The sequence below is a fragment of the Lipotes vexillifer genome, unplaced genomic scaffold (genome assembly GCF_000442215.2).
Source record: "Lipotes vexillifer unplaced genomic scaffold, Lipotes_vexillifer_v1.1 scaffold666, whole genome shotgun sequence".
In the NCBI taxonomy this organism is placed as follows: Eukaryota; Metazoa; Chordata; class Mammalia; order Artiodactyla; family Lipotidae; genus Lipotes; species Lipotes vexillifer.
In genome coordinates, this window is record NW_006787408.1 from 2,346,402 (window position 1) to 2,362,626 (window position 16,225).

General features: G+C 42.2%; 1 protein-coding gene across 1 annotated transcript in view; it reads left to right on the forward strand.

Moving 5' to 3' along the window:
- Nucleotide 1: 1 nt before the first annotated feature.
- Nucleotides 2-16,225, forward strand: part of PRKCE (protein kinase C epsilon) — a gene marked incomplete at its 5' end in the record, with an annotated part of 189,627 nt that continues 173,403 nt past the window's right edge. Inside the window, one exon of the mRNA XM_007459990.1 lies at nucleotides 2-92. Coding sequence (XP_007460052.1) covers nucleotides 2-92 — 91 coding nt within the window. The remainder of the gene's footprint in view (nucleotides 93-16,225) is intronic.

A 16,225-nucleotide genomic window follows, 5' to 3' on the forward strand; every position in this document is an offset into this window, starting at 1 on the left:
GTTCGGGATCCACAACTACAAGGTTCCCACCTTCTGCGACCACTGCGGCTCCTTGCTCTGGGGCCTCTTGCGGCAGGGTTTGCAGTGCAAAGGTAAGGCTCTGGTTCTGGCCTCCTCCCCCCTCACCTGCACCCCGATGTCCCTCCTCTTAAAGAATCTTTTCGTAGCCTTGAGAGTGCGTTCCAGGCCTGGCCAGAGAACTGAGCCCAAGCCCTCGCTAAACCCTTATTAGTTACTCCGAGCATTTGTTAAGCAGTCTCTGTGCAGAGGCCATTCAAGGGACTCTGTAGAGGGAACCAGAAGAAGGAAGGCATGGCTCCGTCTTTTAAGATAGTGAACAAGCTGGGGAGATAAGATGAGTCTATGAAAGTGCAGAAAAAATTTAAGGAAAAAATACATTAGAGCAGAAGGGAAGAAAAGTTTTCAGAGTTAGGCCCTGAAATAAGTCATAGAGATTTTTCTGTCACCATCTGTGGTTCAGAGCTTACTCTTGGAAGGAACCCTGCTAAAGCACTATCACATCTTATTGATCCTTTGTAGGCCTGTGATAGATGTTATATTATGCCCATGGCCCCCTTGAGGAAACGGGCTCAGAGACTAAGTAATTTGATCACGTCATGTAGCTTGTGAGCAGAAGTAGGGTTTGAACCTTGACTTCTGAGTCTGGAGTTTCCTCCTCTGTTTCCTGCTGTCCTGCCTGTGAATTGATTTCTGCTCAAGTGAGTGTGCTAAGTGACACAGGTAATGGCATGTAATATGGGGAGGTGGGGACATACCCTGGGGGCCTGGATAGAGTGTCCAGTTTCACAGGCTGGTCCCAACCTGCTCACAGAGTTGGACAACCATGAACTATTGGGCAGGAACGTCTCATGGACATTATTTAAAAACAGTGTTTTATTATTTTAAATTTTAAATTTAAAAATGAAAAACCTTAAATTTTATGAAATTATTTTATGTTATAAAATCAGTATTTCATTATTAGTGAATGTATTATTGGTAAATACCTATTGTGGAAAAATTGGAGAAAGAGGTAAAGTATAAGAAGGAAAGCTGAAGCCGTGAACCAATTGGTCATTGAAGGGATCCCAGTGAGAAATTATGAGGACTGGAAATAAGGTACTGGCTGTAGTGGGAATAAAGAAGGAAACCAACTTAAGAGGTATCGAGGAGTGATTTATTGGCTGTAGTGACGAGATCCAACTGGGAGGATGGCGACACTACTCGCTGAGACAGGGAACACATGAGGGAGGGCAGGGCTGGAGGCAGTGATGGTAGAGTTGAGCTGGGGGCATGTTAACTTTGAGGTGCCTGTGGGAAGTTTACAGGGAGCTGTCTGACTGTTGGACGTTCTCATCGAAACACCGAGGAGAAGTCTAGGCTGAGCATTTAGGTTTGGGATTTGTCAATGTCTAAGTGGTAGTTAAACCTATAAAGTCGATGTCATCCCCAGGATAAGTACCTTGAGTGTGAAGAAAGAAGAAAACAACTTGGGAAGCCGGGGGGTGGGGTGGGCTACCAGCATCCTAGGATGAGCGTGCAAAGGACCTGGGAGGGAAAGACCTCAGAGGTAGGAGGAAAAGTAGCAAGGAATGGCATCATGGAAGCCAAAGGAGTAGAGAGTATTTTTTTTTTTAATTTAAAGAAGGAAATGATGGATAGTGCCAGATGGTTCCAAGAAGTTATTTAAAGTAAGAAGTAGAACATGGGAAAATAGAACTACCATGTGCTCCAGCAGTTCCACTTCTGGGTATTTTCCTGAGGAAAATAGAAACACTAATTTGAAAAGATACATGTACCCCTGTGTTCATTGCAGCGTTATCTACAATAGCCAAGCTATGGAAGCAACCTAAGTGTCCATTGATAGATGAATGGATAAAGAAGAGGTGGTGTGTATAGAGATACACACACGCACATACACACACACACACATACACACACATACACACACACACACACACACACACACTGGAATAGTACTCAGCCATAAAAATTAATTAAACCTTGCCATTTGTGACAACATGGATAGACCTAGAGGGTATTATGCTAAGTTAAATAAGTCAGACAGAGAAAAACAAATGCTGTATGATTTCACTTATATGTGGAATCTATAAAACATGAAACGAACAAACACAGAACAGAAGCAGACATAGATACAGAGAACAAACAGGTGGTTGATGGTGGGGGAGGGGGAGTGAAATAGGTAAGGGAGACTGAGGTGAAAACTTCCAGTTACAAAATAAGTGAGTCAGTCACAAGGATGAAATGTACAGCGTGGGGCATAGACTCAATAATACTGTAGTATACTTGTATGGTGACAGATGGTAACTAGACATTGTGCTCATTTTGTAATGTATAGAAATATTGAATCACTGTGTTGTGCACCTGGAACTAACATAGTGTTGTAGGTCAATTATGCTTCAATAAAAATTAAAAAAAAAAAAAGTCGAACATGGGGTTGGATTTAACAACAGGGAGGTCACTAGTGCCCTCAGCAGGAGCTGTCTCGGTGGGGCAGTGGGGATGGATGCCCAAGTGCAGAGGCTGAAGTGAGAATGGAGGGTGCAGTATTTTCAGGTTATTTTATCTAATCAAGAAAAAGACAGTGGAAATGGTGAGCCAGGAGACACAGGGGACCATTGACAGAACAGGGACAGAGAGATGGATACCCCTTCTCCCAGTGGAAGGAAAGCCTCAAGGCCAGGCCAGGGTACAGGTATGTGTCCTATGTTGGGGAAGGGAGTCCAGGAGGAGGTGATCAGGCAGAGTGATCATTTAAGTTCTGAATCTTTTTGAGGGCATTGCAAATAAAAATAAGGATTTTTGAAACAGGAGATCCTGTTCAAAGTTGAGGTGAGAAGTGGGGGTGGTGTGGAAGGCGTGAGCAGGGTTAGAAACAGCTGTCGCGGGAAATGAGGACGACCTGCCCCAGGACAGGAGGAAGTGCTGGCTGCTGACACATCTCGTGTCCTGTGTGAGCTTCCCAGACATTCACATTTCCCTTTCTAGAATTCTAGCACGTGACCTAAAAGAAACAGGGCCTACCCGAAATCCTTTTTGCCATTACGTGACATTAAAACAAAGGAAGAGAAAGAAAAAAATGCAGCAGGGATCTCAGATGTTTTCAGAGGAGTGATGCATTTTTTGGAAAGTTGAGTGGGGTTGCTGGGGAGCAGAGTGCCTGCTTTGGATGCGACTCTGATGAAGCCATGTCTGGTTTTTAGTAAATCTATTAATTATTGGTCTATCTAGGGAATCTAAATGAAGATTCGTCATATCATAAATATTGATATCTTTAGAAAGCAGCCCAGACGCAGCAACTAGGGCTGTGGGTCCCTGGATGACCCCGGGAGAAGGCAGGGCCCAGGGACAGTGTATTCAGCTCTGTTTTGGCAGGAAACACTCTCCAGCCTGCTCAAGTAAAGGATGGGATGAACGAGGCTGCCTAGAGCAAGGATTCCTGTTCACTGGAGCCCTGGGGAACGTGAGGGGGTCAGGCCACACAGAGACAAGAAGGTAAAGGTTGTTCAGAATTTAGGGGCCCCAGCAAAAGTTCACAGATCTTCCCTGTCCTTTTCCTCTGCTACCATGACTTGGCCATTTCCTCCTTGCTCCTTTCCTACTGTTGCTGTTCCTCTCTCTCTCAATTAATAGACTTTATTTTTTTAGAGTAGTTTTGGATTCACAGCAGAACTGAACTGAAGGTACAGAGATTTCCCATATACCCGCCGACCCCACATACACTGAGCCTCCGCCACCATCAACATCACCAGAGTGATACATTTCTTACACTTGCTGAACTTACATTGACACATCATAATCACCCAATGTCCATAATTTACATTAATTTCACTCTTGGTGTCGGATACTCTATGGTTTTGACAAATGTATGATGACACGTATCATACAGAGTGGTTTCACTGACCCCCCCCAATCCCCTGTGTTTGCTTCTCACTTTTGATCCTTTTTCAACCTCAAGTCTTTCTGCCCCTGCAGGCCCCGTACCCTGTGGAGAGGTTGATGACCAGAAGAGGCCAGGCGGGGGCCCCTCGTGTCTGGGTCTAAGCCTGGTTCCGCTCCTATGATTGCTAAGAAAAGGAAATCAAGACTTAGTTACCTGCCCGGGGTCCCAGAGCAAGTCCCCGTGGAGCTGGAGTTAAACCCAGGCAGCGGGCTCCTGCCCTGGCCCTGACCCGTGCTCCATGCCCTCTCCTGCTCTGGGCGACTCCGTCAGATCCTCACCACTGCTGGATCAGGCTGGCTTGGCCTCCTGGATTGGAGCCCCTATCCCCTGGTCGTGGTGGGACCCCAGCCACTTGGCCTGCTGGTCTTTGGCTTCAGCTTTGTTGCCCGTCCCGCTCCTGGCGATAATTGGTTTAGGTATTTTTAGTGAAACCAATTTCTCTCGAGCCTGGGTCTATAGGGAAGGATCCATGAGACTGTCCTGGTCACTCTCCCTTCAGCCTAAAATTGCCTGAGCCACATGGGTTCAAGTGTGGTGCATATACTCTTTCAGGGCTCGTCCCTCTGTCAGCCAGGGAGAGGGAACATAATTACCCCCTTTTTACTGGTGGAGAATGGAGAACAATGTGCACAAGGGGGTACAACAAGGGGCCTGTGGGACGCACCTCTGTCCTCTGGGCTGCCACCTCCCTCCCACAGCCCCGAGGGGACAGATGCTTGGAGGATGCTCACGGGCTGTTTTTGGTAACTGAGTCCTTAATCAGTCCATGAAACACCAGCACTAAGTGATAAGGCAAAATATTTCATTCCTGTCCTTGTTTTGTTTTGTTTTGTTTTGTTGTTTTGTTTTTGTTTTTAGCTATGCCACGTGGCTTGCGGGATCTTAGTTCCCCGACCAGGGATTGAACCTGCGCCCTCGGCAGTGAAAGCACGGAGTCCTAACTACTGGAGTGCCAGGGAATTCCCTCCTGTCTTTTGTCTTACGATTTGAGTGCTGGCACAGTTGCTGTGTCTCTCTCCAGGCTCGTTGAGGGTCTGTCTGAGCCCTCAGCCACTATTAGTCCAGAAATTAGCTTCAGACATTCAAATATTAGCATCAGTGAGGCATTTGAACCCTTTTTGTTCTTCCCTTTATTTGAACTGTGCGGCTTCCCCAACCTGACCACCTGCACGGTGAACCCCCTAGGGTCCTTTTGCACCTGTGTTTTGTTTTTCCATTGACTCATGGAGTTATTTCCCTGTGGAGGTACAGACTCCCAATACCTTAGGATTTGTGTTTCCTTCTCTAAAGAAGATGTGGGGTTCTCACGTGTCCTGTGGGTCACCGCCCACTTCTCTTCTGCCCATGAGCTCACACTCATGTCCCCAGCACAGTCGCCCTGAAGTCATCAGGCACCGAGCGGCAATTTAACAGAAAGCCAGACCTCTTTACACAATCCACAGTGCCCTGCAGGGCCCTGCAGCAGTCCTGGTTTGCCCGTCCCCATCTGCGGTGGGCTCCCTACTCCTGCCTGTCCCCTCTGACTGCAGCTCTGTACCGAGGTGGAGGATAGGTACAGTTGGGAAAGTTCTGGCCTGGAAATTCCTGAAGAATCTCCTTCCTGGCTTCCTGACTCTCTCACAGATCCTATCCTAGTAACAGCTGTGATCCGAGCCTGCTTTTGTGGGCTAAGGGGCAGAGTGTCACTGTCCCGCGGGTAATGAAGAACAGGCCATCTTGTTTGGGGGAAACCCCTCAGGCAGAGAGCTGCGGCCAGTGAAGACCCCAGATTAGGGAACTGGTCTGTCCTGGTTCTGTCACTTCCTGGCTGGGCAATTGCAGGCAGGGCCCACTGGCCAGGTGACCCCAGCTGCCGACCTGCCTTCTGAGAATTATAATGAAAGTAATGAAAACAGAGTAATTTTAGCTGCATATACCTCGTGGAGTGGCTGCAAGAGCCATAAAGACAGGAGCAAGGAACGGTCTTCTCCCTCCCTCCCTCCCTCCCTCCCTTCCTTTTTGGATGTTTAAAAATCATTAGAGACATGAAAAAGGATTTTTATTCTCATCGATATTTTTGAAAATATCAGCCCTTCACTATTATTTTTTGACAGCTAGGTTCCTTGTCATATCTTCAACTTTTTTTCATATTTTTAGAATTAAAAAAAAACACAAGGGACTTCACTGGCGGTCCGGTGGTTAAGACTCCGCACTTCCATGGCAGGGGGCATGGGTTCAATCCCTGCTCGGGGAACTAAGATCCCTCATGCCGCGCAGCATGGCCAAAAGACAAACAAACAAAGCCACAAATAATACATAAATAATTCTCACTAGGAAAGATTCAAGCAAGACTTAAGTCTTAAGCGTATGTATAAAAAATATTAAAATCCTTCGTGTTCTTTTTCCACATCCATCCCCAGCCTTAACTGCTACTAACAATTTGCTATGGATCCTTTCAAGCCTTTCTGTGTGCATTTGTTGAATGAATACTTATATACACACATATACGCTGTTAATAGGCATCTGTTGGTGCATAACACATTATCCCAAAACCTAGTGGCTTAAAACAACCAATATTTATTACCTCAGAGTTTCTCTGGGTTAAAAATCTGAATGCAGCTTAGTTGAGTGCTTCTGACTTAGGTTTTCTCATGAGTTTGCATCAAGCTGACAGGTGGAGCTTTGGTCTCATCTGAAGGTTCAACTGGAAGAGAATCCCTTCCAAGCTCACTCATGTTGCTGTTGGCTAGAGACATCAGTTCTTTGCCACATGGGCCTCTCCATAGGGCAACTTACAGCATGGAAGCTGGTCTCCTTCAGAGCAAGCAAACAAGAAAGCAAGAGGGGATGCCCAGAACAGAAGCCGTGCTGTTTTGTAACCCAATCTCAAAAATAACATCCCATCACTTTGGACATTTTCTGTTCGTTAAAAGAGAATCACTACGTCCAGCCCCCCATTTAATGGGAGGGAATGGTGTGAAGGGTCAGATACCAGAAGGTGGAGATTATTATAAGCCAACTCAGAGGCTGCCCACCACCCTTCCCACCATACACACACACACACACACACACACACACACACACACACACACACACACACACACACACACACACAGAGAGAGAGAAATATCACCTTCTCTGGGAGGTCTACCCTTTTAAAAACTGAAGCTCACATCTCTTAACTTCCTTCACCTTCCTCTGCTTTCTTTTCCTCTTTACAACAATTGTCACCTTCTAATAACTTAAATTACCTATATCTTATGTTTATTTCTTTCTCTCCTAATCAGAATATAAGGTCCATGAGGGCAGAAGCGTTTTTGGTCTATTTTGTTCTCTGCTGTTTCCCCAGCATCTAGAACAGTGCCGGGCACATTAGCATTCAACAAATGTTTGTTAATTAAATGCTATATGCATTGTTCTATAATTTGCTTTTCCTACAAGTCAGTGTATATAAGGTTACATCATTCTTTCTACTGGCTGTTTAATATTCCACACCATGGGACGTTCAATATATTATTTAAAGCTTACCTTCTTGATGGACATTTACTTGTTTCTGTGTCCTCACCATTTAATGCTGCTGCGGACATCCTCATATATGCATCTTCATGCATTTGTATGAATAATTATGAAGAAATGCTCGTAGAAGTCCTGTAGTAACTTCAAGCCCTATCTTTTGTGGTTGAACCACATAAGGAGGGAATTACAGAAGGACACTTCGTCTGTTTGTTGCTTGTTTGTTTTTACATAAGTCACGTTCACTGACTGCTTCACCTTCTTGTGCCTTGACATTTAATTTTGCACGATCAGAAACTGCCTATGTAGTGACTTTAGGATTTCAGTTACCTATTATCTGCTGGGGTCTGGTCACTTTTGCTGCCTACGTGTAAACTAATTTCCACAGAGTTAGAATACACTGAGAAGCATGGCATCGTGGTTTGTGCAAGGCATCAGGGAGAACTTGGAGATAAAACATTACTTTAGTTTTCTAGAAACTTGCCCTCTACTTGGGCATTAAAACATAAGTTAAATATAGACAACAATTCAAGTACTGAATCAGAAATACGTGTGAGCAGTTCAAGGGCAAGAGAGGCCAACAGGAACTTGGTCGGGACAGGCTTTCTGGGGGGAATGGGGCTTGAGCTACACCTTGAGGGAGGAGGAGGACCTGGAAAGGAGGGCAAGGGAAGGTGTTCTAGGTAGGTAACGAGTTATACCTAGAGAGCAGGGGAGGAGGAAGCAGTTACCTGCTCAGCGCTGCAACGCCACAGGGGTCTCCTGGGTTGATTCTGGATCCTTGCAGTAGCAGCTGGCAATGCCTGGGGATCGTGACACATGCCCCGCATCATAAGTGGAAGGTCAGTGGGAGACTCAGTCAGAGTTTTCGTCTGAGGAATGCCAGGTAGTAGACAGTTGGCCAGTCATTGCTTCTGGAAAGCTTTGAATGGTGGTTCCAGTGCCCGGTCTCTATCTGGCGACAGTTGGTGCCCAGTTTAACCCCCAAGGAGCTCCCCTCTAACCTCCTGTTCTCATCTTCTGCCCAGGACTCTGCGTCAGTCACTCTCCCACCCCTGCCAACCTCCATGGCACAGGCACACGATTTCCTGTTCAAAATTGTGTGTGTTCCGCCTCTGAGTGTGGCGTGGCTGACTAATCTGTTACGAAATCAAACCACTGCCCTGGCTTACCCTCTAGGGCCAAATAACCCTCATGTAAAGAGATTTCTGCAGGGCACATAGGCCTGCCCATCTCCCTCTGTCATTGTTCTGACAGTGTCATCCGCTTGCTTTGGGAGAAATCCCAACAGCCTGACTTGCCCCGTTGCAACCCTCGCTTTAATCTCAGCTATGAAAAGGGTGGAAACATGGAAACCAAAATGAAGGTCAGGGTGCTCGAGCCCCCATCTGTCCTGAGGATGACACTGCTGCTGCAGTACCACCCAGCACGGAGTAGGAGCTCAACAAGTGTGTGATGAAAAACTAGGTAGTAGTACTATAACGATCCTCCTTTTAGAAGAGCCCCAGCGAGGCAGCTCTGTTTCTTCCCAGTGCAGTTCATCCAGGTGGAACAGTTGAAAATGATTATGAAGCTGCCTGGAAAGGGAAGCCTTGGGGGCAGCCTAGAGCCATGAGGGGTTTGGGAGCCTTGCCACTGGGCCTGGGTGCTCACCAGTCGGGATGGGGCAGAGGAGTGCAGAAGAGGGGTGATTTGGCTGGTTTGCCCCAAACGTTTCCCCTTTCTTTCTTTTTTTTTTTTTTAGAAACATCTTTATTGGAGTATAATTGCTTTACAATGGTGTGTTAGTTTCTGCTTTATAACAAAGTGAATCAGTTACACATATACATATGTTCCCATATCTCTTCCCTCTTGCGTCTCCCTCCCTCCCACCCTCCCTATCCCACCCCTCTAGGTGGTCACAAAGCACCGAGCTGATCTCCCTGTGCCATGCGGCTGCTTCCCACTAGCTATCTATTTTACGCTTGGTAGTGTATCTATGTCCATGCCTCTCTCTCCCACTTTGTCACAGTCTACCCTTCCCCCTCCCCATATCCTCAAGTCCATTCTCTAGCAGGTCTGTGTCTTTATTCCCGTCTTACCCGTAGGTTCTTCATAACCTTTTTTTTCTTAGAGTCCATATATATGTGTTAGCATACGGTATTTGTTTTTCTCTTTCTGACTTCCCCTTTCTTTTGATTCCACCTGGCACATCCACTTTCTCTTACTGATCTGCAGCCTCTGGGTGTCACCTTACAGCTTCCAGGAGCCTCACTGTGGCTCCTAAATTATGTCAAGTTCCTCTCCCTCAGCCAACTTTGCCCTCTGTTTCCAGACTTTTCAAAGCATTTTCAAAGTTGCTTTTTCATGTGGTCCATTTTAACTGACATGTGATTGGATTTTTTTTTAACTTAACCTACTGGGACAACTACACAGTTCTCCTAGGGAAATAACAGAATTTAAAAAATGAAAAACAAAGTCTCCGAAGACCGATCCTATCTTGCTGACCAGCCAACCTGAACTAATTTGTTTCATTAGGATGGACAGGTCTGGCGTTACAACACCAGGGGGCGCCAGTGACTAAATCACCTAGATAAGCTGCCCTGGCTAAGAAATTCTCTCTCTTCATTTGGTTGCTTCATTCTTGTCCTTTCTGTCACCTCAAGAAGAGACAGAAGACGACTTGCATGAAGTTGGTGGGCAGGTGCAGGTGAGGTGGGCTGTGTGTCAAAGGGTAGCTGTTGCTAAGGGGAGTGGGACAGAGGATTCAGAGCTGAGTGCTGTTGCCTGCAGTCTGGGAGGCTCTGAGGATTTTCAGGCATTGTTAGTAATAACTCAGTTAAAGGATTTGGCACCATGGCCAGGCTGTGGTGGAGCTTTCTCGTTTGTTTATATTGTCTGAGAAAGCTCCCCTCCCATCAGCGCATATGCTCCCCCATCCCCACACCCCTGCCTTTGGTTCTGTGGGCATCTTCAGCTCCATAATTCACTTGAACTCTTCAAGCCTGGGTTGGAAAGGAAGGGGAGTGGAGTCTGCGCTGTCCCTCCCTCTAGGTCAGGGACCAGGCCGTGAAGGGCCAGTAGGAGGTCTGGCCATCCTGCCTGGTTTCACTCCAGAAACTGTGTGTGTGTGTGTGTGTGTGTGTGTGTGTGTGTGTGTGTGTGTGTGTGTGTGTGTGTGTGTGTTTTAATAGACTTTAACTTTTAGAGCAGTTTTAGGTTCACAGAAAAATTGAGGAGCAAGTATGGAGATTTCCAATATACCCTCCTACCCCCACCCACGGACAGCCTCCCTCACTATCAACGTCCCCACCAGAGTGGTACATTTGTTACAATCAGTGAACTTAAATTGATACATCGTTATCCCTCAGTTTACATTAGGGTTCCCTCTTGGTGTTGGACATATTGTGGGTTTGGACAAATGTACAGTGTGTTGTATCCACCATTATTGTATCATATGGATAGTTTCACTGCCCTAAAAATCCTCTGTGCTTTGGCTATTCATCCTTGCCTCCCCCCAACCCCTGGCAATCACTGATCTTTTTACTGTCTCTGTGGTTCTGCTTTTCCAGAAAGTCATATAGTTGGAATCATATAATATATAGTCTTTTCAGATTGCCGCCTTTCACTTAGTAGTGTTCATAAGTTTCCTCCATGTCTATCATGGGTTAATAACTAATGTATTTCTAGTGTTGAATAATATTCCACTGTATGAACTTACCACAGTTTATTTAGCCGTTCACTTACTAAAGGACATCTTAGTTGTTTCCAGGTTTTCATAATTATGAATAAAACTGCTGTAGACATCTGTGTGCTGGTTTTTGTGTAGACATACATTTTCAACTAATTTGGGTAAATACCGGGAGTGTGATTGCTGGATTGTAAGCTAAGAGTATGTTTAGTTTTGTAAGAAACTACCAGTCTGTCTTCCAAAGTGGAAGACGTTTTTCATTTCCACTAGGAATGAACGAGAATTCCTGTTGCTCCATATCCTCACCAGCATTTGGTGTTGTCAGTGTTTTAGATTTTGGCCATTCTAAAACGTGTGTAGTGGTATCTTGTTTTAATTTGCAATTCCCTAATGACATATGATGTGGAGCATCTTCTCATATGCTTGTATGCTATCTGTATATCTTCTTTGGTGAGGTTTCCGCTCCAGTCTTTTGCCTATTTTTTAATTGGGTTGTTCATTTTCTTATTGTTGAGTTTTAAGTGTTCTTGCATATTTTGGATAAGCTTTTATCAGACATGTCTTGTGCAAATATTTTCTCCCAGTCTGTGGCTTATCTTCTCATTCTCTTGACAGTGTCTTTTGCAGAGCAAAAATTTTTAATTTTAATGAAGTCCAGCTTATCAGTTATTTCTTTCATTAATCGTGCCTTTTGTGTTATATTTAAAAAGTCATCGCCATATCCAAGGGCACCTAGATTTCCTCCTATGTTATCTTCTAGGAGTTTCATAGTTTTGAGTTTTATATTTAGGTTTATGACCCATTTAGAGTTAATTTTTGTGAAGGGTGTAAAATCTGTGTCTAGGTTCTTTTTTCTTTTTTTTGCATTGGATATCCAGTTGTTCCAGCACCATTTGTTGAAAAGACTACCTTTGCTCCCTTGTATTGCCTTTGCACCTTTGTCGAAAATCAGTTGTATGTTTATGGAGGTCTATTTCTGGGTTCTCTGTTCTGTGCCATTGATCTGTTTGTCTGTTCTTTCACCAGTACACACTGCCTTGATTACTATAGCTTTACAGTAAATCTTGAAGTCAGGTAGTGTTGGTTGTCCAACACTTCTTCAGTATTGTGTTGGCTATTCTGGGTCTTTTGCATCTCCATGTGAACTTTAGAATCAGTTTGTCAATCTCCACAAAATAATTTCCTGGGATTTTGATTGAGATTTCAGTGAATCTGTAGATCACGCTGCGAAGAACTGTCCTCCTTACAACATTGAGACTTCCTACCCATGAACATGGAATATCTTTACATGTATTTAGTTCTGTTTTTGTTTCTTTCATCCGCTTTGTAGCTTTCCTCAGTCTTGTACATATTTTCTTAGATTTATACCTAAGTGTTTCAGTTTTTAGGTGATAATGCAAATGGTATCATGTTCTTAATTTTAAATTCCACTTAATCATTATTGATAAATAGGAAAGTGATTGGCTTTGTATATTAGCCTTGTATCCTACAGCATTGCTATAATCACTTATTAGTTCCAGTTTTTTGGTCAGTTCTTTCAGATTTTCTGCGTAGATGATCGTATCATCTGCAACCAAAGAGTTTTATTTCTTCCTTTCTAAGCACTATACCTTTCACCTCCTTTTCTTGTCTGATTGCATTAGCTAGTACTTCCAATGCAATATTGAAAAGGAGTGGTGAGAAGGGACATCCTTGCCTTGTTCTTGGAACTAGAAAGCTTCTGGTTTCTTACCATTAAGCGTGTTGTTAGTTGTAGGGTTTTGTAGATGTTCTTTATCAAGTTAAGGCAGTTTCCCTCTATTTCTTTGTTGCTGAGAGATTTTATTATGAATGGGTGTTGGATTTTGTCAAATGCTTTTTTTTTTTCCATTGATAGGCTTTGTGATTTTTCTTCTTTAGCCTGTTGATGTGATGGATTACATTAACTGATTTTCAATTATTGAACCAGCCTTGCATACCTGAGATAAATCATACTTTGTCATGATATAGATTTCTTTTTATACATTGTTGGATTCAATTTGGTAGTATTTTGTTGAGGATTTCTACATCTATATTTGTGAGAGATATTGGTCTGCAGTTGTCTTTTCTTGTAATGGCTTTGTTGGTTTTGGTGTTAGGGTAATGCTGGTCTCATAAAAGAAGGTAGGAAATGTTTCCTTTGCTTCCATCTTCTAGAAGATATTGTAGAGGATTGGTATAATTTCTTCCTTAAGTGTGTGGTCCTGGGATTCACTAGTGAACCTATCTGAGCCTGGTACTATCTGTCTTGGAAGGCTATTAATTACTGATTTTCTTTCTTTAATAGGTATAGATCTTTTACACTGTATTACATGTGTGAGTTTTGGCAGATTGTATCTTTCAAGGATGGTTTTGCTGCATCCTACTAATTATGAAAAGTTGTATTTTCATTTTCAATCAGTTCACAGTATTTTGATATTTCTCATGAGATTTCGTCTTTGACCCATGTGTTACTTAGCAGTATGTTATTTAATTTCCAAGTATTTGGGGATTTTTCCAAATATGTTTCTGTTATTGATTTCTGATTTAATTCCACTGTGGTCTGAGAACAGACATTGTATGATTTCTATTATTTTAAAATTGTTAAGATGTGTTTTATGGCTCAGATTGTGCTCTGTCTTGGTAAATGTTCCATGTGAGCTTGAGAAGAATGTGTGTTCTGCTGTTGTTGGATGAGGCAGTCAATAAATATCTAGTTGATTAATGTGACCGTTGACTTCAACTGTGTCCTTACTGATTTCCTGCCTTCTGTATCTGTCTATTTCTGATAGAGGGGTGTTAAAGTCTTCGGCCGTAATAGTTGGTTCATCTGTTTCTCCTTGCAGTTTGCTGTTTTTGCCTTACGTATTTTGGTGCTCTGTTGTTAGGTGCATACACGTTAAGGATTTTAATGTCTTCTTGGAGAATTGACCCCTTTATCATTGTGCCCTTTGATGTCTCTGATAACTTTCCTTGCTCTGAAGTCTGCCCTGTCAGAAATTAATATAGCTACTCCTGCTTTCTTTTGATTAGTGTTAACATGGCATATCTTTCTCCCTAACTTTAATTTTAATCTATATGGGTCTTATATTTAAAGTGTGTTTCTTGTAGATGATATGTACTGGGTCTTGTTTTGTGATCCATCCTGACAATCCCTGTCTTCTAATTGGTGTGTTTAGACCATTGACATTTAAATTGATTATCAGCATAGTTGGATTAATGAGTACCTTTTTTGCTATTGTTTTCCATATGATGCCCTTGTTCTCTGTTCCTATTTTTGTCTTCCACATTCTTTCCACCTTTTGTGGTTTTAATTGAACATTTTATATGATTCCATTTTCTCTCTTAGCATATCAGTTCTTCCCCCTCGTCCCCCTCCTCACCCCCTCCTCCTCCTCCTCCTCCTTCTCCTCCTCCTCCTCCTCCTTTTTTCTTATTTTAGTGGTTGCCCTAGAGTTTGCAATATACATTTACAACTAATCCAAGTCCACTTTCAAATAACACTCTAATACTTCATGGGTAGTGCAAGTACCTTATAATAACAAAATACTCCTAGTTCCTCTGTCCCACTCCTTATATTGTTGTAGTCATTCATTTCACTTATACATAAGCATATATTTTCTAGACATATATACAAGCATAATAATTGAAAACATTGTTGCTATTATTATTTTGAAAAATTGTTATCTGTTAGATCAAGTAAGAATTTAAAAAGTAAAAGTTTTTATTTTAGCATCACTTATTCCTTCTCTGATGCTCTTCCTTTCTTTATGTAGATCTGAGTTTTTGACGGATATCATTTTCCTTCTTTCTGAAGAACTTTTTTTTTTTTAAGTTATAAAATATTTTTTATTGTAAAAACAGAGTCAATAGAGGTTGACAACATAAATGTTGTCTCAGAACATTTCCCCTTGGTTCCTGAATGTGCCAGGTTCCTGTGTACCAGCAAGTCTCCATTAGCCCTTCTCAGATTTCATGGTCCTTTTTGGATATGTTTATTGATTATATGTAAGTATTGCTTAGAAACAGAAGTCCATATGATATTAAAACAAACAAAAAAACCCGTTGTGCCTTTCTTTCACATTTCCTACAGGGAGATCTGTATATCTCAGGTGCTTTCACAATTTAAAAGTAAAGTTAGTGCCTTAACCAAACCAAAGAATCCTCCATCACAAGTTATTAAATCAAACCTCTCATGACATTTGCAATATATCCAGATTTAAAGATTTTAAAACAAAAGAATTTAGAATTTAAAACAAACTTCAGACTGATTTTTCATATTTGAAAGACTACAGTTATTTGCAGCATACAAATGGAGAGGGTAGCGCAAAATGCATCAAGTTTTATATGATAAATATACTTTCAACCTAATGGCTGCTTCAAAAGCAAAGAGTGAAAAATTACCTCTTCTTAAAAGCAATCTAGACTGACTCAATAAAGTTCACAATTTAGAAAGATCAATTGCTACTCTATTTCCATAGATTGCAAAATGACTCCAGAAACAGATTAAACATACAATTGTTTTACAAAAATAGAAATATTGTTTGGGACTTTACAAAACTTTATAAAATATAACACTATATTTGTAAAGTCAAGATAGTTTCACACTGAAATAGAAAATACTTCCACGAATATGAAGTCTAGTCAAACTTAACTGGTCTCTCCTAACCATTCTCATACATTATTTCTTCCAAATCTTCAACCTAAGTAGATCTGTGCTCTAGCATGAGATTTTTAAAAAGAGATTGGTTAATTTCAAGACGAGAAACAATGTTAAAGCAGATGAATTTACACCTAAAACTATGTCTCACTAAAAGTAGAAATAATGCAGTGACAATTTGTATTTGATAAATTTCAAACCAGATTCCTCGGAATGACAATTATAATTTGGTACCTACAAAAAGTAAAAATATACAGTAATCACAACTATTTTATGGAAAAATATTTATTCATATGGAATAAAGAACCTCTAAATTTAGTTATTTGTAGCTGTCAAATGAGAAGTACTTTCTAATTACACCCATTTATAACGTTCATTTTACACCTCAAAGAGCACCAGTGTATTTTTTTTTTTTTTTTTTTTTTTTTTTTTTTTTTTTTTTTTT